The 26,778-nt window shown below is 45.3% G+C and overlaps 1 protein-coding gene and 1 long non-coding RNA gene across 3 annotated transcripts in view; one reads left to right on the top strand and one right to left on the bottom strand.

The window, feature by feature from the left end:
- Window positions 1–6,387, bottom strand: part of LOC307032701 — a 33,349-nt gene extending 26,962 nt beyond the window's left edge. Inside the window, exon 1 of the long non-coding RNA XR_013806362.1 lies at window positions 5,971–6,387. This is a non-coding gene — a long non-coding RNA (uncharacterized lncRNA). The remainder of the gene's footprint in view (window positions 1–5,970) is intronic.
- Window positions 6,388–6,604: 217 nt separating this feature from the next.
- On the top strand, window positions 6,605–25,534 carry LOC307032699 (uncharacterized protein). Of its 2 annotated transcripts, XR_013806361.1 has the most exons (5): window positions 6,605–6,988; window positions 23,134–23,235; window positions 23,465–23,603; window positions 25,027–25,161; window positions 25,294–25,534. XR_013806361.1 is itself a non-coding variant. In XM_079670857.1 (4 exons), exons 1-4 carry the CDS (start codon window positions 6,677–6,679, stop codon window positions 25,059–25,061), a joined length of 588 nt encoding a protein of 195 aa, XP_079526983.1. In that variant the 5' UTR covers window positions 6,605–6,676; the 3' UTR covers window positions 25,062–25,534. The 2 variants fall into 2 exon arrangements, 1 of the variants encoding a protein (XP_079526983.1); XM_079670857.1 differs by having other exon boundaries at window positions 25,027–25,534.
- The last annotated feature ends 1,244 nt before the right edge of the window (window positions 25,535–26,778 follow it).

Genomic DNA, 26,778 nt, shown 5'->3' with positions numbered 1-26,778 from the left:
GAACTCCTCCCAGGGGAATGATCGGAAAAATTCCAATCTAGGACAAGTTCAGCCCCTATCCAATATGAGGCTAACTTGGGAAGCCAATTTTTTATAGCTCAATCGTGCAGGTCATAAGCTAACAGCGAATACACCGTTTTTGACGAGTTACATGTCACAAATTAATCCAAACTACTCGCATACAGTTTTACCGATATGCAAGAAATGCTGTATACACATTGCTATTATGATTGCACACATATTTAAAATTGCCCTTCCCCCCAGAAAGTTGCCCATTTTGAGAAATGTGCGTTTTTCAAGCATTTTAAGGACATTTTTGCGAACTCCTCCTAGGGCAGGGGCGGCCAACCCGCGGCTCTCGAGCCGCATGCAGTTCTTTGCCTAGTTTCATGCGGCTCTTCAGTTCATATCGAATTTTATATGTGTGAGTTTGGGGGAGAGACACTGACTCCTGACTAGTGTTGCACGGCGTACCAATACTTGAAAGGTATACCGCGATACCCTGCCGTTAAAAACGTTACTATTCCTCCGTTTCATTAGTATCGGTACTTTAAGAATGACGGGGGACAGTACTCCGGTGAGAAAGCGCCGTTTTAATAAGAGCCGTGTGTGTTCAGCGCTCTGCTTCCAATCCCTGCAGTGCAGCCGTGCCTGCAGTCCCTCCCCTCTCTCGTGCACGCGCTAGTTGCCAGAGCATGTGAGAAAACGACAAGCCTGCAAGTGGGAGTGCAACTGCCGCTGCGCCTCGGCTTCAGAGGCGTCAATTGGGTATGGCAAGGTATGGCAGCTGCCACACCTTGGCTCCAGGGGAAAATGTAAATGTTCGTTTTAAAAAAATAAATTTATGGAATTACTCTGTGTCAATTTGTATTGATTATTCTATTATTTAATACATATAAATTAAATACAAATGAAAATCAGAACAACACAATCGATTTCTCTAGTCTAGATATTATCTTTCCCAATACTTATCGTAACGTATCCCCCCTCCCTATCTTGAAATGTGGTATCTCCTGACGAGAAGCCGCCGGAGGTCAGAGCGGGTCATGTTATCGCGTTTTTTTTAATTTTTCGGCTAAGCTAATTAACTAAAATGAAAAGAAAGCAAAGAACTTTAGAATCTTTTTTTATCAAAAAAAAGGCAGGTGAAGGTGATGGCTCCAATGTTGCCCCAGCAGCAGAGGGAGAAGGACCAGGTAGTGAAGGTGGGATTCAAGCTGTTAACGAGGCTGTTAGCCACTCCAGCACCTGCGCCGGGGATGCAGATGCTAACAGGGAGACGGAGACTACATGCATGGAGGCTGAGAACTCGTCCACACCGACTTCTCGAATTGAATCCGAGTCTGAGTCCCCACCAATTTCTCAGATTGAAAGAGCTGGATCAGACGTGGACAGCGATAAGGAAGGTCAAGGCCCGGGTGCAGCAGCAGTAGCAGCCTCTGGGTCAACTGGAGCAGAGAAGAAGGATATTAGTGGATGTAAAACAGACGGACTCAGGCGTCCTCGTTTGACCCACTTCCCAACTAGAAATGGAAGACGCTTTAATGTCAGTGTGTATCAGGAATATGACTGGGTTGAATATTCTGCGCAAGAAGATGCAGTTTATTGCTTTGCATGCCGTCATTTTGGAGGAGCCTCAACTTTAACAGGTGACAGGCATGGACTGCGTGTGTTCATAGACACTGGATACACATGTTGGAAGAACATGAAAAAAAATCTCCGGGATCATCAAGGGAGCAGTAGACACAATTGTGCTGCATTAGCGTGGTCTAACTTTAAGGCTGTGATCAGCGGACATAAGGAATCCATCGCAAGTCGGATTGACGCAAACAGGACAGATGAGGTGCAGGAGAACCGGGCTCACATCAAATCCTTGTTCAAAATCACGTCATTTCTGGGAAGACAGGCCCTCCCTCTCCATGGCCACAACGAGAGAGATGAGGATGAAAATAAAGGAAATTTCCTTGAACTTTTGGACGTTATTGCAACAGATGACAGGAACGTGAAAAGCAAACAGGAACGCAGGTATGCGCACTATTCTTCCCCAGAAGCCCAGAATGATATGGTGAGAGTTATTGGGGAAAATATCAGAAGTATAATCATAAATGAAGTAGGAGAAGCACGGTACTTTTCAGTGTTAGTGGATGAAACGAAAGACCTGTCTAAGAAGGAGCAGCTGGCCATTTTGATCCGTTATGTACATGACGGGATTATAAAGGAAAGAGCCATTGGAACCTATCACATGAAGGACCTGACAGCTGAATCCCTGGCCCAGAAAATAATAAAGGAATTATCGAGTTTAGATATTCAGCTGTGTGTTGCACAATGCTACGATGGTGCAAGTGTTATGCGGGGTAATGTGCGTGGAGTGCAGGCTTTAATACGTGAAAAAGTGCCGCATGCAGCGTATATATACTGTCATGCACATAGACTAAATCTTGTGCTTGTGAGCTCGATAACTGAAATACCAGAGATGGCAGAGTTTTTTGGTGTTGTTCAAACACTATATACTTGTATTGCAAATAGCAATACCAGACACATGCTTTTCATTGAGGCTCAAAAGAAGTTGGGACACAACAAAATACTGCACTTGGAGCGCACCTGTCCCACTCGGTGGCTGTATTGGTATAGGGCTCTACAGAAGATAAAACTGCGCTACGAGGCTATACTAGCTGTGTTAGATGCCACTATTGACGCTCATGCAGAGGGTTCAACTGAAGCTGCTGGACTTCGGACAAATATGCTGACAGTCACTTTTGTTGTGCGTCTTCATGTCCTAGAAAAAATCTTAAATCTCACTTATGGACTGTCTGAACAGCTTCAGACAAAAGACATTGCAATCACGATGGCTTCCAACCTCATACGGAGTACTAAGGCCCAGCTGGAAAAGATGAGGTCAGATAAAGAGTACCAGGACACACTGAGCAGAGCCAAGGCATTTTCCACAGAGCTCGGCCTCCCAAGCAGCGACACTGCCCCTCTGCGACCAGCAAGAGCACGGAGTGTGTCCAAAGCCTTGGCAGGGTTTATTGTCGGATCATCCAGTGGCCAGAGACAAACAGGAGATGACCAAGAAAAAAGACTATACTTTGAAACACTGGACCGCTTCATCTCTGAGTTAGATCGCCGATTTACAGATAATGATGAGCTACTTAATGCTATCCAGGCATTTGATTGTTCATCTCCCCATTTCATGGATGTAGTTAAAATGGAACAGTTTGCACAACTCTATGATGAACTGATCGACACCACCCTTCTCAGTTCCCAGTGTCACACAGCAAAAGCTTTCCTTGAACTTGAGATGAAGGAGGACGTGGAGGAGGAGAAAAACATAATGCTGGCTTTGACACGACTGAAGACCATGTCTGTCGCTTTTTCAGAGGTCATCAAGCTATTCAAGATCGCAGCAACAATTCCTGTCTCCACTGCATCCAACGAAAGATTCTTTTCCGTTTTAAAAAGAGTCAAGACTTACCTGCGGACCACCATGAGCGATGACAGGCTCACAAACCTCATGTTGATGGCTGTTGAGCCTGCTGTCGTAAAATCCCTGGACGCAGATGAACTCGTCAATAACTTTGCTGCTTTGAGGACCCGCCGTTATCCACTTGTGGAATAATTAATAAAGTTCATCTCAAAGTAAGATACCCAAACATCTTATTAATATGATTTCTCTTTCTCTTTTCTTCTCCCTCCCTCCCTCTCCTCTCTCCCTCCCTCCCTCCCTCCCTCTCCTCTTTATATTTGGACTTTAACAGTTTACAGCAGTTTACCTGGTATGTTCACGTGATATTGTTGCAATTACATAGTGAATGAAGTGAACAGAAAGAGTGAAATTGTGTCAGAAAGGCTATTACTGCTGTCTAACCCTGCCGCTTGCTATCCATGGTGCTGAAAACGGATGCGTAACGGCGCATTTGACTGAATTGATTGATTGACGTGCGTAGTTAAGTGTTTGTGTCCATAGTTACTTGCGCTAGCGGGATGTGAGTGAGGCTGCATTTGAAAAAGTTCAAATTTTCCTAACCACACAGAAAAGCTACATAGCAGACTTGTCACTTTTGTTATGATTATTTGCTGGGCATGTATATTGATTGATACTGTAGTTAAGTCATGTGACTAGTAACCTTGCCATACCTTAGCTTTGGCTGAATTGACGCCACTGCTCGGCTTGTTGACAAAAAAGACGCCAGAAGCGAAATTTTGATGTATTTTAGCTATATCTCTGACAGTGAGGGCAAGCCTACGGACACCACAAGGCCTGTCTGTAAGAAATGTATTAATTTGATTTAATACGAATTCTTGTAATTTATTTTATTTATTGTTCTCATTGTTTAAAAGTTTGTGTTGTAGTTATGGTTCTAGTGTGAAATAAAGCAGAATAATTACATTTAAGACTGTTTCCCTTTTTTTAAGAAAAGTATCGAAAAATAATCGGAATTGGTATCGGTATCGACACCAAAATGTTGGTATCGTGACAACACTACTCCTGACAGTTAAACCTGATATTTAGTAGGTCTGTTAAGTATTGAATGCTGATAATTCTGACGTAATTTGGCCGGTCAAAGTTGTTTGGGCTCGGATAAAATCAATCCGTTACTTTCGTCCCGTGTTACTTTCGTCCCGGCTCTACGTGTGTATGTGTGGTGTCAGTATGAGAGGATGACAGCGCGTCTAATTTTGATGTGGCCCAAGAGCCAATCACAATAATACCTGCGATGCAGTGAACCAATCACCTTTGAGGGGAGGAAAACCTATCGTTGATTAAACACTATCCAAAGTTTCCCCGACCATTGTCTTGGAGGGGCGCTGCGCTCAGCCAACGGAGCCCCGCGCCCCCCTGAAATTCAAGGTGTTTAAAAAATATATATAAATATTTTTTTTAAATATATATAGCACCAAATTGCAAATAATCTATAACTACTGTCACTTTTCATATTGAACATGTGCTCTTTTATTAAATAAACTAAACACTTTCCTTTTAAGTTGTGAGTTTAGTGTTTTTGACCAAACACTGATGCATTAATCAATAACAATAATCCACAGCTCCTCTCTCTGCTCGAGAGGATTTAAAAAATATATATCCCAAAGCCACAAAAATACATCAGTGACGTGGTTGAAATCTTGTCTCCAGAAAACAAAAAACTGAAACAAGCGGTATCAGTGACTGTGTGTTTGATGTGGCTCTTTGCAGTAACATAGAAAAAATGTGGCTCTTAACCTCTGACTGGTTGGCCACTCCTGTCCTAGGGGAATGATCGGAAAAATTCCAATCCAGGAGAAGTTCAGCCCCTATCCAATATGATACTAAATTGTGAAGCAAATTGTTGATAGCTCAATCAGGGAGGTCGTAAACTAAGCCAATACACCATTTTTGACAATTTACATGTTGCAAAATACTCCAAACTACTCGCATATAGTTTTTCCGATATTCACGAAACGCTGTATACACATTGCTATTATGATTGCACATATATTTCAAAAAGCCTTCCATTAGCCCCGCCCCCCAGCAAGCTGGCCATTTTTTTAAATGTGCGTTTTTCAAGCATTTTAAGCACATTTTTGCAAATTCCTCTTTAGGGAAATAATCTGAAAAATTCAAATCCAGGAAAATGTAAGCGCATATCCAAAGTGATGCTACTTTGCGAAGGAATAGTTGATCGCTTGAACGTGGAGCTTGTAGGCTAACGGAAAATGTACAATTTTTGACCATTTATATGTCAGATACTACCTTAAGCTACTGAGACCTGCCTGTCTGCCCGGCACATCAACTCTCCCACACACACACACACACACCCACACCTACACAATGTACAACACACACACTCTACAAAACACACCTACACATTGTACAACAAACACAAACAGTCTGCAGAGCTGTGCTTCGTTGACATAAGTCCAGCAATGCGTCATGCCTCTTTTAAACATCACTGTTGGCTGAAATCAATTCCGGAGAATACATCAGTGTACCTTCGGTTATAGCTCCTCCAGAGAGACTCCTCTCTCCTCTCTCCTCTCTCCTCTCTCCTCTCTCCTCTAAATCAGTGTGTCCTCGGTTACGGCTCCTCCAGACAGCCTCCTCGATAATGAATCCTCGACGAGCCTTTAGAGACATTTGTTTTCCTTCAGAAGGCGCGCCGACATCCGTTTCCGGGTCGCTGCCGGAGGACCTGGAAGTCTGGGACGCGAAAATTATAGAAATGAAAAACGGCTCATTTCGGAGGACTCGCTTGACGCCGGGACGACCGGCTGCCCTCCCCGACAGGCGCACGGACGCGAGGGCCCGCTCATCACTGCACGCACTTCTGTGACCGCAGTTTTAATGTATCTTTTAGGTCGGGGCTGGCACGTTGTGGTAACAATTGTGAATGCTGATTTGGTGAGGAACATACCACTTCCTGTTTGTTCTTGTGGCTGATATACTATATATATATATTCACTCGACTGGTGGAGGACAGAGCATTTTCCAATGCAATCTTATAGCATATCATGTTAAAGCCAGTGCTTTTTTTAGCCCTCTAAGACAACATGGTGCACCTCGGTGATGTTCCTCAGAACTTTATCAAAGTCATATTAAATACTGTGAGTATGTTGCTGCTCATAGCCTTCTTCTTCATTCTGCTGTATTTATTTGAAATGAATTTTGTTTGTTGCTGCCGACCAGGTGTACATCGACATGATAGTGTTCATGGCTGCCCCTCCTTTGATCCTCACCATGGTTGCCACTATAATTGAGTCTACAAAACAAAAGTGGATGTGTCCGTGCAGCTGTCATTTTAATCGCAATAGTTTCTGGAGTTTTATCTTGATTTGTCTTGTGAAATATGTTTATCTGACTGCTGTTTGGGTGTCCGCGGTTCTGTGTGATGGAGACTGGTACTTCTCCCTGGTGACAAACCTCAACACCAACCAGACTGGAATTCCTTGCAAGAAAAATCTGACATACGAGGAGACACTCACCAACACCGATTACAAGAATGCATCAAGTGTAAGTGACAACACACAGCAACAAGATAAATGTGAATAATCTACATTTTAAGGTTATTATATTTCAAATCTATTAATATTACTATTTTATTTAAAAAATAAGCGTAATAAGTTAACAAGGTAAAGTCCAATATTCATCCTAAAAATAAAAGATATCTGGTTAAATAACACCAAAATAATTGCAATAAAATGAATCTTGTGACTTTTATACATCAAATGAAATCTGTGGGGTTAAAAAATGATTAACTGTTTGTGCTTTCGAGCCAGTGCAAGCTGTTTGCAATATGAATAGTTAGTCTAAACAAAAAATAGCTCTCAAATAATGTTTAACCTGTTTAGCCCTGAGCGTGTTTTTCAGGTCTCAGGCTCGAAAATGACATTCCCAGAACAAATGAACATATCTTCCATTCTAAAAGGGTTAAATTAATAATCCTTTTTCTCAAAGTAATGATAAACCTGTGAGTTGGATGTAGAAAAGTCAGAATCAATATACATGTTTTTTATTTTAAAGAAAATTCAGATTGAACATAGTAAAAAACTGTAAATTATAGTGTCGGTACAAAAATTCTTTTTTTACTTATAGTGAAAACTACCCTTGGATGATGGTAAGGTAGACTAAAAGCTTTAGGAATCCAAAGTACAACATATAATAAGTACCCTGTATCAAGATTGATGCAACAAAAAGTGACATTTGACCTTTTTAGAGAGATTTATCAAAAATAAACCCAGTTCTGGGGTCATTTGGGTGGATTTTCCATATCTCTGGCCCCTCTTGGTCGATTTTGACGAATGAAATCTCTTTATAAGCGTTAGAGCCAATGGAATCGAAGGGGGATTTCCCCACACACACACACGGTACAAAAAAATTGGGGGCTTTGCGCATGCAGGTTTGCATCAGAGTGAACCTATCTCTGACATCTGGAAACGGAAAAGCAGGTTTATTGCTTATGGATGATCAGAAATCATTTCAAAGGGACACATTGGATTAACCTATGGATTAACTTCAGCAGCGTTGTTATCGTTTTAATGTCATTGAAGACCACTTTTGACCAGACAATGACAGAGGTAAGCAATGTTAGCATTTTTAGCTACCTAGCGCCACATGTTTTGATGTCAGTTTTTGTTTATAAAGTTGCGAGTTCTCATCATATAGTGATAATGTATGTACCTATTGATTCTGTGTCATCTCGCGATGCGAATCGATGTATTGGATGTGCAGAAAGGATAATTAATAAGGTTTTATGAGTGAGTTTCGGTGCAGTAATCTATTAGCATTTTTCGCTCGCTGCTAATTCAGAGGCTCAGCGTTAGCATTGTAGGTTTTTTTTTTTTTTAATTATCAGTTAGATGAGTTTCTTCCCGTTACATGGATATAAAACATTCATAGTTTATTAAATGTTAAAGAGCATCTTGCAGGTTTTTTTTTTTTCTACATTTATGCTTAAACTTGCTTGAAAATTACAATTAAAAAAGTGAATGTAGGATTTGATATGTTTTACGAGATATAAGGGCAGGAATTCAGAGGGAAAGGAGCAATTTTGATCTCTGCTCTTAAAAATTGCTTTTTTTTAAGGTCATACGTCAAACGCGTCATATTACATAACAAAGGGTAAACATCTCCGCTCTCTGACCGCGGGTATAGTTAGTAGTTGCGTTGAGTTGAGCGGTTGTGTTTTAGTGAGCTGGTATTTTTCGGTAGTTTTACGTTGTATTTCACCATTTGTAATCATGGTGCAGTATTGTGTTTGTGCAGGTTGCACAAATACCAGCCTGTCAGGACATCGAGTCCACAGTAAAAAGGACCGGAGCTAGCGTTCGTTCCTGGGTGCGTTGTGCATCCACCTCCCTGCAGCACATACTCTCCACAGCTTTATCAGAAAACCGTATTACTTCTCTCTCCCCCCCTTCGCTGCTCTCTCTCTCTCCCCTCCGGTACACGGCACCGTAAGACGTAGTGTGGAGTTGCATTAGGTAACGCTGTGGTGGCTGTACTGCTCCAGCCGTCTCCTTTGTGTTTGTTTGTTTCCCCCTGTCTGTGTTGTTTGTGTGTGCGTGGTGGCTTTCACCCCTGGCTCCAGGCTCAACCTCCACTCACCTGCTGCAATCAGCTGTGCACCCTCCCCGACTACACACCTGCTTTCCATCAAGCCATTTATAACGGTAGTGTCAGCCGTATCTCGCGTCTCCCCTCCGGTACACAGCACCGTAGTGTGGAGTTGCATTAGGTAACGCGAGATACGGCTGATACTTGCGCATTAGTTTCTGTTATGGATCAGTATCAACAGTCCTGCCAGTAACGTTACTATATTATCAATGCTACGTTAGTTATAGCCTGATATATGAGAGCTAACTTCACAATGTTGTCACCAAGATAGCTGCCCAGTTCTCCACTGGTTCTCCTCACACCACAGCTCAATTTCTCTCCGATGGCCATTATTTCTTCTAATCCTTGGCTGCTCCTGGTTTCTTGGACGCCTAGCAGGCTCATAATTATAAGTTTGTGGTCCGTCATATGCATTAGAATATTCATGTTCAACTTCTTCTTAGTCTTCTGTGTCGAAACTAGCATTGGGATCCATGTTTATTAATACGTTACACCGGCCGCTCTTCCCCTTGTTTCCCCCATGTTACGTCACACGCGGGAGGTCACGTGCCGAGGCTTTTTTATGCCTTCCCTACTTGGAGTGGACAGTCCATCGGTTTCCTGCTGAGAACCATGGCCTCAGATTTGGAGGTGCTGATCCTCATCCCAGCCGCTTCACACTCGGTTGCGAACCAATCCAGTGAGTGCTGAAGGTCGCAGACCGATGAAGCCATCAGAACCACATCATCTGCAAAAAGCAGTGGTGCAATCCTTAGTCCACCGAACTGCAGACCCCCTCCCCCACGACTACGCCTCGAAATCCGATCCATGTATATTACAAACAGGATTGGTGACAAAGTGCAGCCCTGGCAGAGGCCAACCCTCACCTGAAATGGGTCCGACTTACTGCCGAGGACCCGGACACAGCTCTCGCTTTGGGAGTACAGAGATTGGATTGACCTGAGTAGAGACCCCCTCACCCCATACTCCCGCAGCACCTCCCACAGTGACTCCCTGGGAACCCAGTCATACGCCTTCTCCAAGTCTACAAAACACATGTAGACCGGATGAGCGTACTCCCAGGCCCCCTCCAGGATCCTTTCGAAAGTAAAAAGCTGATCCGTCGTTCCACGACCAGGACGGAATCCGCATTGTTCCTCCTCAATCTGAGGTTCGACAATCGGCCTGACCCTCCTTTCGAGTACCTTAGAGTAAACTTTCCCGGGGAGGCTGAGTAGTGTGATGCCTCTGTAATTGGCACACACCCTCTGATCCCCCTTTTTGAAAAGGGGAACCACCACCCCGGTCTGCCACTGCTTCGGTATCTGTAAATCTAGTGTATTCATCATTTTCCTCCACATTTATTCACAGGTGTCTTTAACCTGGAAGTTGCTCTTTAAAGGTCCCATGTCATGGCCATTTCCACTGATCATAATTCCATTGTTGAGGTATACTAAAATAGAAAAATACTGTTCAATTTTCCAAACTCACATTGGTTTCGCATACAGCATCTCTGTAAAGTATGTGTATTATTCAGCAGTATTCACTTTCTCCACTAAACGGCTCGCTGCAGCTCCCCCCTCCCCTCCCTGTGAGCCCAGTGTGCTCTGATTGGTCGGTTACGAATCGCGCTGAGCTCCGTGGAGGTGTGATTTCCTTGTTTAGCAATATACAGCCAAACACAGCCAAACTCAACCTGAACACACACAAAGTCACAGCCAAAATAAAAACAATAAGTGTGGCTTGATATTGAGTAAGAAAAAGGTTTATAGGTTGATAAACGCTGTGAGAATGGGTCTGCAGAGAGAATTTCGCCGCGATCCCAACTGTCTGTTATCAGCCTGCAGCCAGGGAGGAGAGATCAGCAGAGCTGCATGCACTGAGTGTGTGTGTGGATTGGTCAATTTGGACCAATCAGCGGGGGCTTAACGTAACGGCTCCGCAGACGTAACGTAACGGCTCCACGGATCGGCCCATTTAGTTCCGGGTACGTGCTTTCGTAAGCACGTACCCGGAAGAATCAAATGGATGATGACGTTTCACCAACGAGGCGTTTTGGGCATAGGCGAAGTTTGGGGGGGTTCCCGGGGTGCCCGGCACCCCCTGGTGGCCGGAGTCTTTTTTTATTTTTTTTTAGTTATGATGTACAGATAGTAGGTGGCCTAGATAAATATAACTCTGGAACGCTATATCAATAAATTCAAACTCAATAAACATAATACATTTAAATCCACAAACATATTGTCTCAGTGTGTACTGCTGTCAGAGACAGAACATTACTCAAAAATGAGTCTACACAGACGATCTGTGCAGCTGCTGCGCCCTCACACGCTGCACGCACATGCGCACTTTGAGCACTCAAATTCAGACAAGTCGAGTCTGCCAGCCGCCAAAACCTGACAGGAGAAGACTAAAAAAATGGATATACGCAGGTTCTTCGCAACCAAAACAACTACAGTTTCGGATTCAAGTTCCAGCGCCACCGTTGCTGCCACCCAAGCTGCACCTGCTCCGGACCCGCCAGTCCTGCCTCGCCCGTCGACCAGCCACCACATCTTGGCGCCGGTCGGCACCGCAGCTCCCGCCGCTTGCAATCCCTGTGAGACAGCCTCTGATGGCGGTCAACTTCCCAGTGACCTAGGAGATAAAAGTGTGGGCCCCAAACAGCCAGTGCTTCCCGTTTTCCCAAGACACAAAATTGGAGATAGAAATCGTTGCTTTTCTGCATTCTTTTATAACAAGCATCCGTGGCTGGAGTACTCGGTTTCAAGGGACGCAGTGTTTTGTTTTTGTTGCCGCCACTTTTCCAAGGAGATTGGAGAGGAGGAAGACACACTAGCTAAACAAGGCGGGCGATATTGGAGTAAGCTAACTGAGAGGCTGATAAAGCATAGCTCTTGTGAAAAACACAAGGCCTGCATGAGACTGTGGGAGGGCTACAAGGAAACTGAAAAGCATGGATCTGTCAGAGTCCACTTGTCAACCAGTCACCAGAACACAGTGGATAAAAACAGGGAGTATTTCACAAAGGTCGTGGATGTCGTTAAGCTGCTGTCTCAACTGGGCCTCCCTTTCCGTGGACATCGGGAAATACAATGGAGAAAAAAGGAAATACAAGAAAATAAAAATGAAAAAAAGCACACAAATACAGTCGATACAGAAACAGATAAAAGCAAGCCGGATGATGATGATGAAACAAAGGGAAACTTTTTGAGTCTGTGCGACTTCCTCGGCAAGTATGACCCAAGTTTCCGCAAAATGCAGGATGAGAAGTACTTTAATTGTACAAGTCCAGATTTTCAAAACGAGGTCATCTCTTTGTGTGCAGAGCTAGTCAGAGAGGAAATAGCAAATGCAGTGCGTGAGACTGGTTTTTTCACGGTTATCGCGGATGAGGCCAAATCATCAAAGTCTGAACAACTGTCTGTGTGTATCAGATATGCAGAAAAGCTACAGGTTAAGGAGCGATTAATCTGCTTCATTGACTGCTCTGCCTCCCGAGATGCTGCTGGGATTGTTGAGGGTATCAAGAAGGGGTTGGAGTCATGTGGACTGCAGGACGTCCCAATAGTCGAACAGTCGTATGATGGGGCCTCAGTTATGTCTGGGCATTTAACTGGAGTGCAGCAGCGTATCAAGGAAGATTACCCCTTTGCCATCTACGTACACTGCATGGCCCATAAACTTAATCTGGTCCTGGTGGAATCATGCACAGTCAACAGAGACATCAAAATGACGTTAAATGTTATTGATAAGCTGTACTCCGTGTTTTCAGAACCAAGCAACCACCACAGGTTTCTGGCGATGCAGAAAACACTCGAGATGAAGGCAAAGGAAATTGGGCAACCCAGTGACACGCGTTGGGCGAGCAAATGGCGATGCGTCTTTGCGGTTAAATCACATTATGTGCCTATCACACGCTGTCTGAAGGAGATGGTGGATGAAGGACAGAAATGGTCAGTGGAAGCAAGTGGGTTGTATAATCACATGACCACACCTGGCTTCATCGCCTGCCTCATTATTCTTGAGGACCTACTGCGGGTTGTGCACGTTGTTCACAAGAAACTTCAGTCCAAATCCACAACACTTGCAGATGCTGCCTCCACGATCAACAGTCTGAGAGCACACTTGAGGGAACGCAGAGGAGAGGAGGAAGGTTGGCAAGACATATGGAGCCAGATCAAGCAGTTTGGCGAGGACGTCGGCATGCCAGTTGCCACTGCAGAAAGTGACCCCCCTCCATGGCAAAGCGAAAAAGAAGTTCAAGACCCCCTTTGTCGCTTTACCAGTATGTAGTGGGGGCCACACTTGGGCAGCGCCAACGAGATGAAAGGAATGAGGAAATAGACGGACAATTTGAGGCTCACGCCATCTACTGTCATTTATATCTCCCTGTGCTGGACAATATGATGGCCGAGTTGGACAGACGGTTTTCAGGTGAAGCCATGGAGCTTGCAGCGGCATGTGATGCTGTGATAAAGTGTGAGAAGAAAGGCATTGAACCACTTCTGAGAAAATATGCAAGCCTCAAGATCGTCCATCCACAGTTGGTGACAGCAGAAATGGACCAGTGTCACTAAAATGTGCTGTCCAATCTCCCATTAACCTGAAGGACCTGCAAAACGAAGTGAGCAAGGAGAGCTATCCAAACTTCTTCCCATTACTCCAGCTTGCACTGACACTGCCCATTGGATCAGCGACATCAGAGAGAAGTTTCTCAGCAATGAGGAGGATCAGAAACTGGCTGAGAACTACAATGATCCAGGAGAGATTTTCTGATCTGGCCCTGCTGCACATTGAGGGAGATTTGACTGCAAAACTGTCAGTTGAGAAGATAGTGGACATCTATGCCAGCCGGAAAAAGAGGCGCCTGAAGCTGCACTAGGTAAGCCATTCATTCAAATTATTTCGTTTTGTTGAGCTTAAATGCGTAATTGCGCAGCATCTGCATCCGGGGATAGCCAGCTGCAGTAAGCAGCAGACACCGCTCCACGCTCAAACCAAAATCCTCCAAATCCTCCCGTTTGCGTTGTGCTCACATGCTTCGGTCCTGCTAACGGCCGCTGCTGACAGTTGTGGGGCAGAGACGCTGAATGCATGGAGATCATAATCACTAGATGACGGTGAACAAAAGTCATTACTTTGTTGGTTGGCTTTGTTTTCATCGCTGAAATTAGGTCAAAATGTGATAAAACTGCTGTGCTTATATCCTACAGTTATTAGTTAGTATGCCTATACAGTTCATTAAAAAGTGTGTGAGCATTGGGGAACATTGATCCTACAGACCTCTGTGTTATAGCCTAATTATAGCAGCAGTATGTGCCGTAGCAGCCGTTTTATTTTGCGGCGAGTTCCGCTGCCATAGTAATTTCATCTATTGGGCATATTAGTTATGAAAACACACCTGCAGTAGCCTGTAGGCTATCCTGATCAATTTTCATGTATGAATCCTTGTGTTGCAGCCTATAGCTATACATTACATTTGTAGTTATTTTTTGGCACCCCCAACCTTAAAGTTCAAACTTCGCCCATGGTTTTGGGGAGGTATTTTCTGTGCTAGAGTTTTACTCCCTACAGGGTGTACTTTAAGGGTTTTGACTCTGCACACCGTTTACATGCAGAAAAACCTTCATAACACACAAGGGAACGGGTAATAACCGGAAAAGCATGACATGGGAGCTTTAAGATGCCCTCTGACACTGTTTCCTGCAAGATGTTGCGGGAGGGCCCCGGTACCGGGGTCTCTCGGGCTTAACAGGTTAAATGATCTGATATCCCAAAAAGACAAGGCAGGTTCCGTCATCTTCGTTATAAAACAAAAACCACAACTTAAAGGGCCAATTTCTGCAGTCTTCAGTGGAAATAGGACAGGAAACATCTCTGTGAACACTGTGGTGTGTGACGTCACTCTGCCCAAGGGCACCCCCACTGAAAGGACGTGGAGATTTTTCCAGTAGGTTAAATCCAAACCCACGGAAGGAGGAATGTACACCATGCATCTCTTCTGACTTACATGGTCTATGCGCAGGCAAATAAACCACCTCTGGAGTCTCCTCATGTGAAGGAGACCCAGGGCGATCACTACGTGACCATCTGACATCATGCCTAACAGCTGCATCACGGAGAGGGCTGTCACCACCCCGTGGGGTGTGATGCGCCGGAGGAGAGCTGTCACTTTCTCCACTCTCTGCTGTGAGAGTCGCGCTCTCATGGGGGCCTGATAATGAAACCCAGGTTTGACAGATGAGATACAAGCTGTATCGTCTGTAAAGCCGCTTCCTCCCTGGAGCGAGCCAGCCACAGCCGGTCGTCCAGGTAAAATAACACTCTCATCCCCATTCTGTGTAGCTGCTCCAGCCGTCTCCACACACTGGAAACGCAGGAATTTGCTGTGTTTCGGGATGATGGTTACGTGGAGGAATGCATCCTTGTTACGTTCCCTATTGGGCTAGGGGAACCAAAGGGAAATGACACGAACAGATTGGAATTGGTATAATTATAAGCGGTTTATTTTAAACAGCTGGTAAACAAAATGGCAGGCAAGCAGCCTGAAACAAACAAATTGCCACAAACACCGGTTTACATAACAAACAAAAGTGGCCACAAGGGCGCAAGTTTAAATGGGCAACCAAACTAAGGGAGGACTCTAAACAGTGAGTCTAAACACATAGGCTACAGGGAAACTAAATACTCACACACTAAATAAAGGAAACAAAACCTCACTGTAAAAGTGGTACAACTAGGAAAGGAAGGCTGTAAGAAAACACAGCTAGGACAACAGTCAAACAATACTAAACTAATCTAAGCATCTCTAATCAAACTAATCTAAGCACATCTAATCACAACAATACTTCGAATACAAGGTCCACACAAGTTAAACACAGAACGTCGAGCAAATAGCGAGAGGCGTCTGTTCTTCAAAAGAGCCTCCAGAGTGATGACAGTCCGCGGCCTTTGTACTCCTCCCCCGGGAGATGTGCCGGAAGGGGCGGGGATTGGATGAAGTCTCATCCAATCACCTCTTCGGATGTTGCGATGGCGGGACGTCGGAGGAACTGCGCAGCTCATGTGTACACACACACACACACACACACACACACACACACACACACACACACACACACACACACACACACACACACACACACACACACACACACACACACACACACACACACACACACACACACACACACACACACACACACACACACACACACACACACACACACACACACACACACACACACACACACACAAACAAACAGGATTAACAGCCCCAGGAAGACAGCGGCTGTAACAATCCTTCAGGACTATGGAAGTGAACCAGTCTCCCTGGTGAACACACTCCAGCACCTGTTTGATCGTCAGCATGGGAAGAGGCCATTTCCTTGTTGGACACTGACAGATCGAGGATGGGTCTCATTCCCCCAGCCCCGTCTCCTTCGGGACCAGAAAATTGCGGGAGTAAAAAACCCTGATTTTCTTCCCCTTGAGGAACCCTGGAAAAATGTTTTATTTAACAAAAGTTCCTCCAGCTCTGAGAGGAGTGTGAGACACTGTTCCTGGGATGAAAGGATTGTTTCCTGTATCCCGTTGAAAGTTCGAGAGGCGAACTCCAGAGTGTAGACTACCCTCTGCCCATCCGCCTGCTCATCCATCTGTCGATCAGACACATGCGCCGCTACCCTGAGTAATACTCTGATAGCGGGTGTACATTCTCTGGATGTGCTGTGGTTGTCATGGTAACAAACCACGCCAGAGCCCTCCACACGCTGCAATTCACACAGGCTCTCATTTTGTCGCCCTTTAGGAGAAGACTTGTAAACCGCGCGTTCATGCTAAACACCACTAAGGGATGAGTGGAGGTGTGTGCAGTGTTGTCCACACGAGGCGTAATAATGGCCCTCGTGGGCTCATTACGACCGTGGGTAGGAGGTATGTCTGGGGAAAAATCTGTGCTGCCTAATAACCAAAAGGATAAGGTAGACGGATTGAATAGTAAGCCCTGCTGTTTATTAACCGATAAACTAAAAAACCAGCCGGCTTAAGCAGCGAGCCATGCTGCCAAATAACCAATAGGCTAGTGGCAGCCGGCTTAACCGGGTAGCCTTGCTGCTTATTATCTTCCATCTGTCCATCGAACACATGCGCCGCCAATCAGCTTGCGAACCTGCTCAGGATGTGCTGTATGGGCTCAGAAAAGTCTCATAATACACACATGCACACAGAAGGATTCACACTTGTGTTTTTCAATGCACACACAAAGTGTGTTCCGTTTCATATACATGTAAATAAAATCCAAATACAGAAAAAAGTTTTACATATGTATTTTTGATCCTCAGATATTTGTTTTCCGTTTAAATCCCCTGAACCTGCCAACACAAACCGCTTTCTGTGCATGGATCGCTGTGCATTCGCGTGTGTGTTTTTTGAGACTCCCCTGACGGTCACTCGATTCTTACTTAATTTTTTCTATCTATAGCCAATCAGATGTCTCCTTCATTCTAAGACAATCACATGAGCGCATCCCCACGAGGGTATGATTTATTGCGTTCATGGCACTTCATGTACGCATTTTGAGCTGTCCGGAGCAGGGTTTCCGCGGACAGAATGTATTTTACGGGACAAATTTGAAACTTACCGGTCATGTTTCAATAATAATAATAATAAGAAGAAGAATTGTGTAGCAGAGTTTCCGTTAGCAGGTAATTGCCGGACTATGACCGGATATGGCTAATAACACGGGAGTAACGGATCCTCTCTTTTCCTCTCTCCATCCCTCTCTCCTGACAGCCCGTCAGTTTCTCATGCAGCTTGCTAAAACTTCACTCACATTTATGTCCATATCGATCAGATCCAGCTCTCCTGATCGGCCTTTATAGAGAGCACCGATCAAACTATTAAGAGTGAATATCGGCCGATAATGACCGGCGGGGCTCCCCCCGTTGACAGTTCACTGTATAGTACTGGCTTCGTAGTGCACTGATCGATTAGGCTAAGCTAACCTGTACCACACTCACAACAACTTCATACAGACATAAATAAAGCAGCTGTATTCGCAATACAGGAAACACACATTTAAAACGGTTTTGCCTGCCGTTTTTGTGTACACAAGCATTCATTAATGGTTCGGAAAGTGGCGCTGTACCTTAATAATATAAATGCTTGTATTCGCGTGCATTTCCTGTTCGGAAAGTGGCAATGTACTGAGAGTGGAGGTGTCCTGAGATTAGCGCCTGCAGAAAGGCTCCATGGACCTGTCAGCTCCGGACAGCGCAAAATGCGTACATGAAGCGCTACGTCATGAACGCAAGAAATCTACCCTCGTGGGGGCGCACGCTTAGGTGATTGGCTTAGAATTGAGGAGACATCTGATTGGCTATAGATAGAAAACATTACAAGTACCAATCGGCTGACCGTCAGAGGAGTCTCAAAAAACCCACACACGAATGCACAGCGATCCATGCACAGAAAGCGGTTTGTGTTTGTAGGTGCAGGGGTTTTAAACGGAAAACAAATATGTGAGGATCAAAAATGGGGCGAAGCCTGCGAGGTAGTTCAGGCAGTCAACTCGAGCACTTATGCTGCATTCATACATAACGCCCCTTGCCACTCACAACCAACCAAACAGAGTCTCCTTTATATGTCGCTCTATTTAAAAAGACAAGGAGAGGCTGATCTCATGCTCTCTCACATGAGAGGACACTGGCGTTGCTTGTTCGCCGCTTCTCCGTCTGCGTTTTAACTTTTCTTGCCTTGTAAAAAGTGTTTGTTTTGACTGCTGGATCATATATAGCCTACTGTTCTGTCACAACTGTGTGATGATCGCGTTGTTCAGTTTTTTCATCTGGCTACTCACCATTTCTGTGGATCAGTTGTCTGGGGCTAGCTACCTGCCAGCTGTTAGCATCGACAGCCGCCGAATCCCGTTTTCCCCTGGGTTTTTGGCTCGGACTTCCACCTCTCTCGCCACCTGGATTATCCCTAAACTGGATTGACTGTTGCCTTGAGGGCCGAACTATCCGTGAGTTAGCTCCGATCATTGCACCGCGGAGTGCTGTTGCCCGAGGCTCGGTTGCTAGCCGGTTAGTTGCTGTGGATATGGTGCTTCAATACTCCGCTCTCCAACTTCGGAGTTTTTTCAGCTCTACTGCACCAGTCTGCCTGGATGCCATCAGATCATCCAGACTCTTGCAGCACCCCCGCTACATACACAGATCATCCCGCTACAAATGTATTCACACAAATTCTAGTATTCCTGTGGTACAATCGGCTCTGCATTTCCGTGTTGCTTGTCGACGTCATCTAAACACACGTCACGTGCGCACCAGCTGTTTGAAGCCCCTTGCCTGCTCTGACAGTAGCACTCCTCCTGTCTCCTCTGCAGCCACCTTCATGCTGCTCAATACCCGCTCCCTCAACAATAAAGCACTACTCATCCATGACATCATCATTGATAGGAAACTTGATTTCTTATGTTTAACGGAGACATGGCAGAACCAGCAGGATTTCTTCGCTCTCAACCAAGCTACTCCCCCAGGCTACGTTTACCTCCATAAACCTCGCTCCACGGGCCGCAGCGGCGGGCTGGCTGTCATCCACCGAGCAGGCATCCGGGTCAGGGAGATTCCCTCTCCCAATATCACATCATTTGAGTGTATTACATTCTCGCTCTCCGGATCACCTCTACTCCAGGTTGCCCTGATTTACCGCCCCCCCAAAGCTTCCACCACCTCCATGTCCGAGCTGAGTGAGCTTCTGTCCTCTCTCTGCTCTAAATCACCTTCCACCTATCTGCTGGGAGATTTTAACATCCACGTCGACGCCACCAGCTGTAGCTTTGCCGCAGAATTTCTGTCACTTCTGGACTGCCTCAACATAACACAGCATGTCCAGGGCCCCACCGACACCAAAGGTCAGACGCAGGATCTAGTCTGCTCCACTAGTGCCCCCCCCCCCCTCTCACCTGCAGCGCCTAGACCTGGCAGTATCAGACCACCATGCCATCATCTTCACCATCCCCATCCCCCTAGCCAGGCAGCCCCCCAGGCGCACAATCACCTTCAGAGACACCAAATCAGTGAGTGCATCAGCCCTATCAGACCTCCTCATAACCCACATGGCCCCGGCTCTCTCCGACACTTCGCCGGACGTGTTGGTGGCCCGCTACAACACTGCCCTCTCTCTCAGCCTGGACTCTCTGGCTCCCCTCAGAAGCCGGACGGTGTCTTTTCTCCGCCCGGCACCATGGTTCACCTCTGATCTTCGCACAATGAAGCAAACTGGTCTTCGGCTGGAGCGGCTTTCCAGACAAACTGGCCTCACCGTCCACCGTATGGCCTTGGTGGACCATGTGAGGTCCTACAAGGAGGCTCTCTCCAAGACCAAGACCGCCTACTACTCCTCCCTCATCACCTCACAACAAAATCACCCCAGATCCTTGTTCTCCACCATCAACCGACTGCTCCGCCCCCTCCCTGCCACGTACACTGCTGAAGCTCCTGACCTCTGCTCCAAATTCCTCAACTTTTTTCAGGCTAAGATGATCTCCATTCATCAACAACTCCTGGTGCCCAGCCCCTCCCCCTCTCTGCACTGGCCCCTGACACAGAAATGCACACTCCCAGCTCAACCCCTCAATCCCCAATGCTCTCTCTCCTCCTTCTCCCCAGTGGATGTTCCACTGGTCTCGAAGCTGGTGACCAATGCTAAGGCCTCCACCTGCTCCCTTGACCTCATGCCCACGGTGCTGGTCAAGGCCTGCCTTCCCACCCTCTGCCCCATCATAACAGACATCATCAACTCCTCTCTGTCATCTGGAATAGTTCCCTCCTGCTTCAAAACCGCCTCCATCACTCCCATCCTCAAGAAGCCTGGTCTGGACCCTGAGGAGCTGAAAAACTACCGACCGATTTCCAACCTTCCTTTCCTTAGTAAAACCTTGGAAAGAGCAGTCGCCGCCCAGCTTCATCAACATCTGTCCAACCATGACCTCTACGAACCCCTACAGTCAGCCTACAGAGCACATCACAGCACAGAGACCGCCCTCCTCAAGATCACTAATGACCTCCTTCTCGCTGCTGACTCTGGACAAATCAGTATTCTCATCCTCCTCGACCTCTCTGCGGCCTTTGACACCGTTTCTCATACAGTCCTCCTGAAAAGCCTCTCCGACAACCTTGGCATCACTGGCACAGCTCTGTGATGGTTTCAGTCCTATCTCTCAACCAGGTCTCAGTTTGTCAGCATCAGCGGCTCATCCTCCCCCCCGGCCCCAGTCAACCATGGTGTCCCCCAAGGCTCCGTGCTTGCTCCCCTACTTTTCACCATTTACATGCTCCCCCTTGGCCAGATCATATGTCACTTCGGTCTCAATTTCCACTGCTACGCTGATGACACTCAGCTCTATCTCAGCACCTCACCATCTGTCCATCTCTCTCCACAGTCTCTGGTCAATTGTCTCCATGCCATAAAAACCTGGATGACAGCAAATCTACTCAAACTCAACAGTAAGAAGACTGAGCTCATGGTTGTGGCCCCCAAGGCACTGCTCCGGAAGGTTGGGGATCTCCTCCTCCACATTGACGGCTGTTCCATCTCCCCGTCTCCCGAAGTCCGTAACCTGGGTGTCATCCTTGACTGCACTCTCTCATTTCAGTCACATATGAAATCCGTCACCAAGTCTGCCTTCTATCACCTCAGGAACATCTCCCGTCTATGACCATCACTCTCCGATTCCGTGGCCGAGACCCTCATCCATGCTTTCGTCTCCTCCCGGTTGTACTACTGCAACGGAGTCCTGTTCGGGGTTCCCAGTAAAGCCCTGGACAGGCTCCAGTATGTGCAGAACTCGGCTGCCAGGGTGCTCACTCACACCAAGCCCTGGCAGCACATCACCCCCACCCTCATCCACCTCCACTGGCTCCCAGTCAAGCACCGTATCACGTATAAACTCCTTCTTCTGACCTACAAATCCCTCCATGCCCTCGCCCCCCGGAAGCTACGATCGTCTGGACAGGATCTCCTCTCTACCCCCCGCACCAGTTTGCGGACCTTCGGTGACAGAGCTTTCAGTGTAGCATCCCCTACCCTCTGGAACTCTCTCCCCCCCCCGCGTGTGTCCCTGTGTCTATGAGGGAGAAAGGAAAGCTCATTTTGGCCGCGGCGGGAAACTGATTTGACAACATAATACTCGATGTTCACGATGTGGTCATTTACGACATCGCATGAAGTGCAATCCACGATGTATCGTGTAAACTCGATATATCGCCCAGCCCTACCGGTGACCCCGGACCCGGTGTCAGCCCGACAGCCGAGCCTAGGTTCGGCTGCCACCGGGCCCCCGCCCTGTCTCCCCCGTCCGGAGAAGAGGGAGGATGGGGCCGGGGGAACCACATGGTGATCCGTGAATGGAGGGGAAGGAGTCGCCTGACTGCTGCCCGCCACTCGGATCCAATAAATCAAGGGCTCGGTCCACGGAGTAAGACTCCTGGACTAGCCAATCATCCTCGGCCGCAGCGAGAGCGTCCGCTCTCCGCTGTCTGTGGGTCAGAGGGAAACGGACACAATGAGTGCACGACACCTGGGGAGGTCCTGCCAATCCCCGGCAGGACTCACTGTGAGAGCCGGTCGTAACTCATGATGTATCCTGTTTGGCATCTTAATAATTGGAACAAAAAGCTTTTTAGAAGAGGAATCTTTGCTTTTTAGCCTGCAACTCTGAAAAGAGCTTGTGTCTGACAGTGCTTCTGCAACGGAGTGCTGAAGAAAAATGGGAGCAGATGGTCGGGCCTTCCTCCTATTTATATGGAAGTGAGGCCGTAGGTGGGGCCCACGTCATAGGTGTGCGTGGATTAAGTCTGTCAGTGCTGCACATGTGCAGTGGGATTACCCAGTAGCGATAGCCTTAGAGGGTGAAGCCTTATACGATATAGAACTGGAGATTCAAATTGTGTGATGAAGTGATTAACTATGACATGCACTTAACAACACATATTGGACAATGTTGTAGGTATGATTTTTTACATAAAAGGCAATATTGAAGATCTGCTTCTATACAGGATCCAAAAGACAAGTCTACGGGTCAATCTTCATCCAAATCAGAAATGACGGAGCATGCTGAGGATGAAGCACAGGGAGGTAAAGTGGATGCTTCATCAGAGGTAAGAAACTGTAAGGACACATCATCAGGGAGTTCATCAGAGGGACCAGATACAAATAGTTAAAGAATTGATTAACAAAAGATTTAAAATGCAGATTTTAATCTTTAAGGAATGATAAAGGAACTTTATGCAATAATACATTTCAATTTACAATGTGTATCTCATGCTCTGTTAACAATCTTGCTTTGGGAGCTAAAAATGATATAGCGTTTTTTTTTGTGACCCCCAGCTGACCGCGTTGTGGGAAAAAAGTGACTCTGAGGTGGTGGTGTCTGTAGTCCCCACGCAAATAAGGGGAAAGAGTTTTGCCATCCATCACTCTGACATACGGATCCTTAGACCACACACTGGTGTGGCTTACAGGCGAGGTATTTAATCCATATCATAGGACAGAAACAGTGCTCATACCAAGTCTCTTCACTACACATGAATCCAATATTCATGTAACGCTAGCTTCATGGCACACCACTAAAGTCTTGTTAGCACCCAAAGCCTAAAATGTATAAAATTGTTTTAAAAGTTAATCTTAAAATGCATCCACAGTTGAATATTTAACTTTTATTGTACACTAGAAGAAGTAGTCAAATTTGATGCCTCACTGTTATAATTCTCTGTTTTTATCAACAAAGCTTAACACCTGTCAACTACATTATTATTTAATTAGGGCCGGGACTTTAACGCGTTAATTAAGATTAATTAATTACACAAAAATGAACGCGTTAAAAAAATTTACGCATTTTAATCGCACTTATTTTTGCACCGCGGAACGTTTCTCACTGGATGAGTTTCAGGGGTACCGATTATACTGGAGCACCAACTAACGTTCATGACTTCAAACAACAACAAACCACAGTGAACAATAGTCAAACATGAATGAACAAGCTGATGAGACCGCTTTGGTTGGCCCCGTGGATGGGACATTTTGTTTTAAAAAACGGACGGATGGAAGCGTCAATAAGAGCACAGTTGTTTGCAAATTATGCAAAAAGGAATTTGCATATCACCGCAGCACATCAAGCCTCAAGTATCACCTCAATGCAAAACCTACAGCAGCTAGCGTGGAAGCTAGCGTGGACGTTAGCCCGACTCGGAGTACAAGGACCCACACCCAATTCGCGTTGATCAAACAGTGGCCTATGCAACAGAGAGATTTTATTTTTCATCAGGATATTGGAAGAATAGGAGGGATTGAGGTCAATCACTGGCACTTTTTTATTTTATTTTAAATGGTACAGTACACTTTATGTTGAACTATTTATTATGTTGTTGGTGCAACTGGCACTTTATGTTGAACTGTTTATTGTTTTGGCCAAGGTTATTGAGAGAGTTGGACTGAAATTTATTAGATTTTTTAAATCAACTGTTGGTAAATCAACAAAGTCTGTTATGGCCTCTGAAGCAACAGAGAGATGTTTCCTAATAGTCAGGGTTTCCAATGTTCTGAATGTACTTGAAAGTATTGTGTTATACTTAAAAAACAAAGTGTTATAGTTTACAGAAGGTCTACCTACCTATAGGCTACCTGAATCCTTGAAAAAAATAAACAATCTTTTGTTGCTTAAGCTTATGTATTCAGTCATTATTCAATGGTATACTAAAATCCATGTGAAAAAAATTGCTTCTCACTATTTTCAGGTCAAATATTTATATGTGATTAAAAATGCGATTAATTGCAATTAATTAATTACAAAGCCTGTAATTAATTAGATTAATTTTTTTAATCGAGTCCCGGCCCTATATTTAATATAATCGTATTCCTTATTAATGTCTGCTTGTCGACATTCTCTACAGATCACCGAGTGCCTTTTCCATATCAATGCAAATAAATGTAAACTGGGGACAAGGATTTATATTCTCAACCACTACACAGCTGGTATGATCCTCTTTGGGGAAAGAGAAGAGGTCAAGAGGCACACTTTGTCAAAGGTAACTTGTGTTTCTATTGAGGATATCCACAAAGGGTTTCAGTATGTCTTTGTCTAAATATAAGCATACTCTATAAAGCTAATTATACAGCTTGATGGGAAATGGAAGTTGTTTTGTTCTTATGTATTGCAGATACACTTTGACAGCTATGGAGCCATTGTGTCCTTTGTAAATGTAGAAAATATACACTGGAAATGTCTGGTTAGTAGTGTCTATATCATATCATTGTATATTTCTTGCTCAGCCAAGTTTTTGTGTTTGTTAATGTATAATAATCGTTAAAAAAAACATGTCTCTATAAATTCATCACTGACTGTGGAAACTTCACACTGGACTTCAAGCTACTTGGATTGTGTGCCTCTCCACTCTTCCTCCAGACTCTGGGACCTTTGTTTCCAAATAACATGCAACATTTACTTTCAATCAGTGATGATTTGGGGAGCCATGTCATCTGCCGGTGTTGGTCCTCTGTGTTTTTTCAAGTCCAAAGTGAACGCAGCCGTCTACCAGGACATTTTAGAGCACTTCATGCTTCCTTCTTCTGACAAGCTTTATGGAGATGCTGATTTCATTTTCCAGCAAGACTTGGCTTGCTATAATACGTTGATATGTCAATTCATATGACTTTTTACATTTGGTTACATTTTTAATCCATTATTACCCGTAATTTTATTTGTCATGTTTTAATGGTGAGATGAGACACAATATTTAATATTTATGTTGGGGTACTGAGCAGCAAATGTTCATTCATCCATTTTTTTTTAATGATTCATACAGAACTTTTAAGGGCATGGAGAAAAAAAAAGATGGACAGAGACACCAACCGTGTGGTCACTTTTCATGTCAACACGAACATGAATGATTTATTCTTTCCTGCACTGGCAGCACAGCAGAGGGGGGCAGAGGCCGCTAAAAACACTGCAACCATTGTGCCTAAACAGGCAAATATGAACAATGCCATCATTTTAAATGAGACGATTACAATCAAAATATGAACAAAACATTTACAAGAACAACTCAATTGACCTGCAGTAGCCTGAACGCTGATTTCTGCATCGTCGTGCACCCTAGGACAAATCTGTTACTCATCTTAGCTTTTCTACAGATGTCGCAGAACATTTTGCCATCTTCTCTCCTCAGCCACTTAAACTCTTGCTCCCACTGAACCCGGTACTCCCGCTTGAACTCCTTGCCACTTGCTTGCCCCTCTGCCGCTGGCTGAACGTTGTCAGTTTTAGTCTTACTGGCCTGTCCTTCATCCTCCACCGCATCAATCCCTCTTTTTTCACCTCGTTCATCCACACCATCACAATTACTGGGCTTATTAAAAAAGCTTCGGACGATCAGCTAACGTGACATTTTGCGATTGCTAAAGCCGGTTAACCAACGAGGTAATCAACGAGGTCAAAAACAAGACTAGACAATAGCTACTTAATATACACACACTCGCCACCAACTGGACAGGGGTGTGAATGACTAAATAATAGTTACAGACTACAGTAGAGTACAGTAGATCGCCCTCAGTCTACCTGGCCACTAAGGGTGTAATATAATGTGGGCCGCTGGTGGACATTTTAGCGCTGTTCCGAGTTGTGTTCTAATCTGTCAAAATGACGG

Source organism: Notothenia rossii (assembly GCF_949606895.1).
Source record: "Notothenia rossii genome assembly, chromosome: 3".
NCBI classification, from domain to species: domain Eukaryota; kingdom Metazoa; phylum Chordata; class Actinopteri; order Perciformes; family Nototheniidae; genus Notothenia; species Notothenia rossii.
Note: the sequence above shows the minus strand (reverse complement) of the source record. Positions and strands in the feature narration are given on the sequence as shown.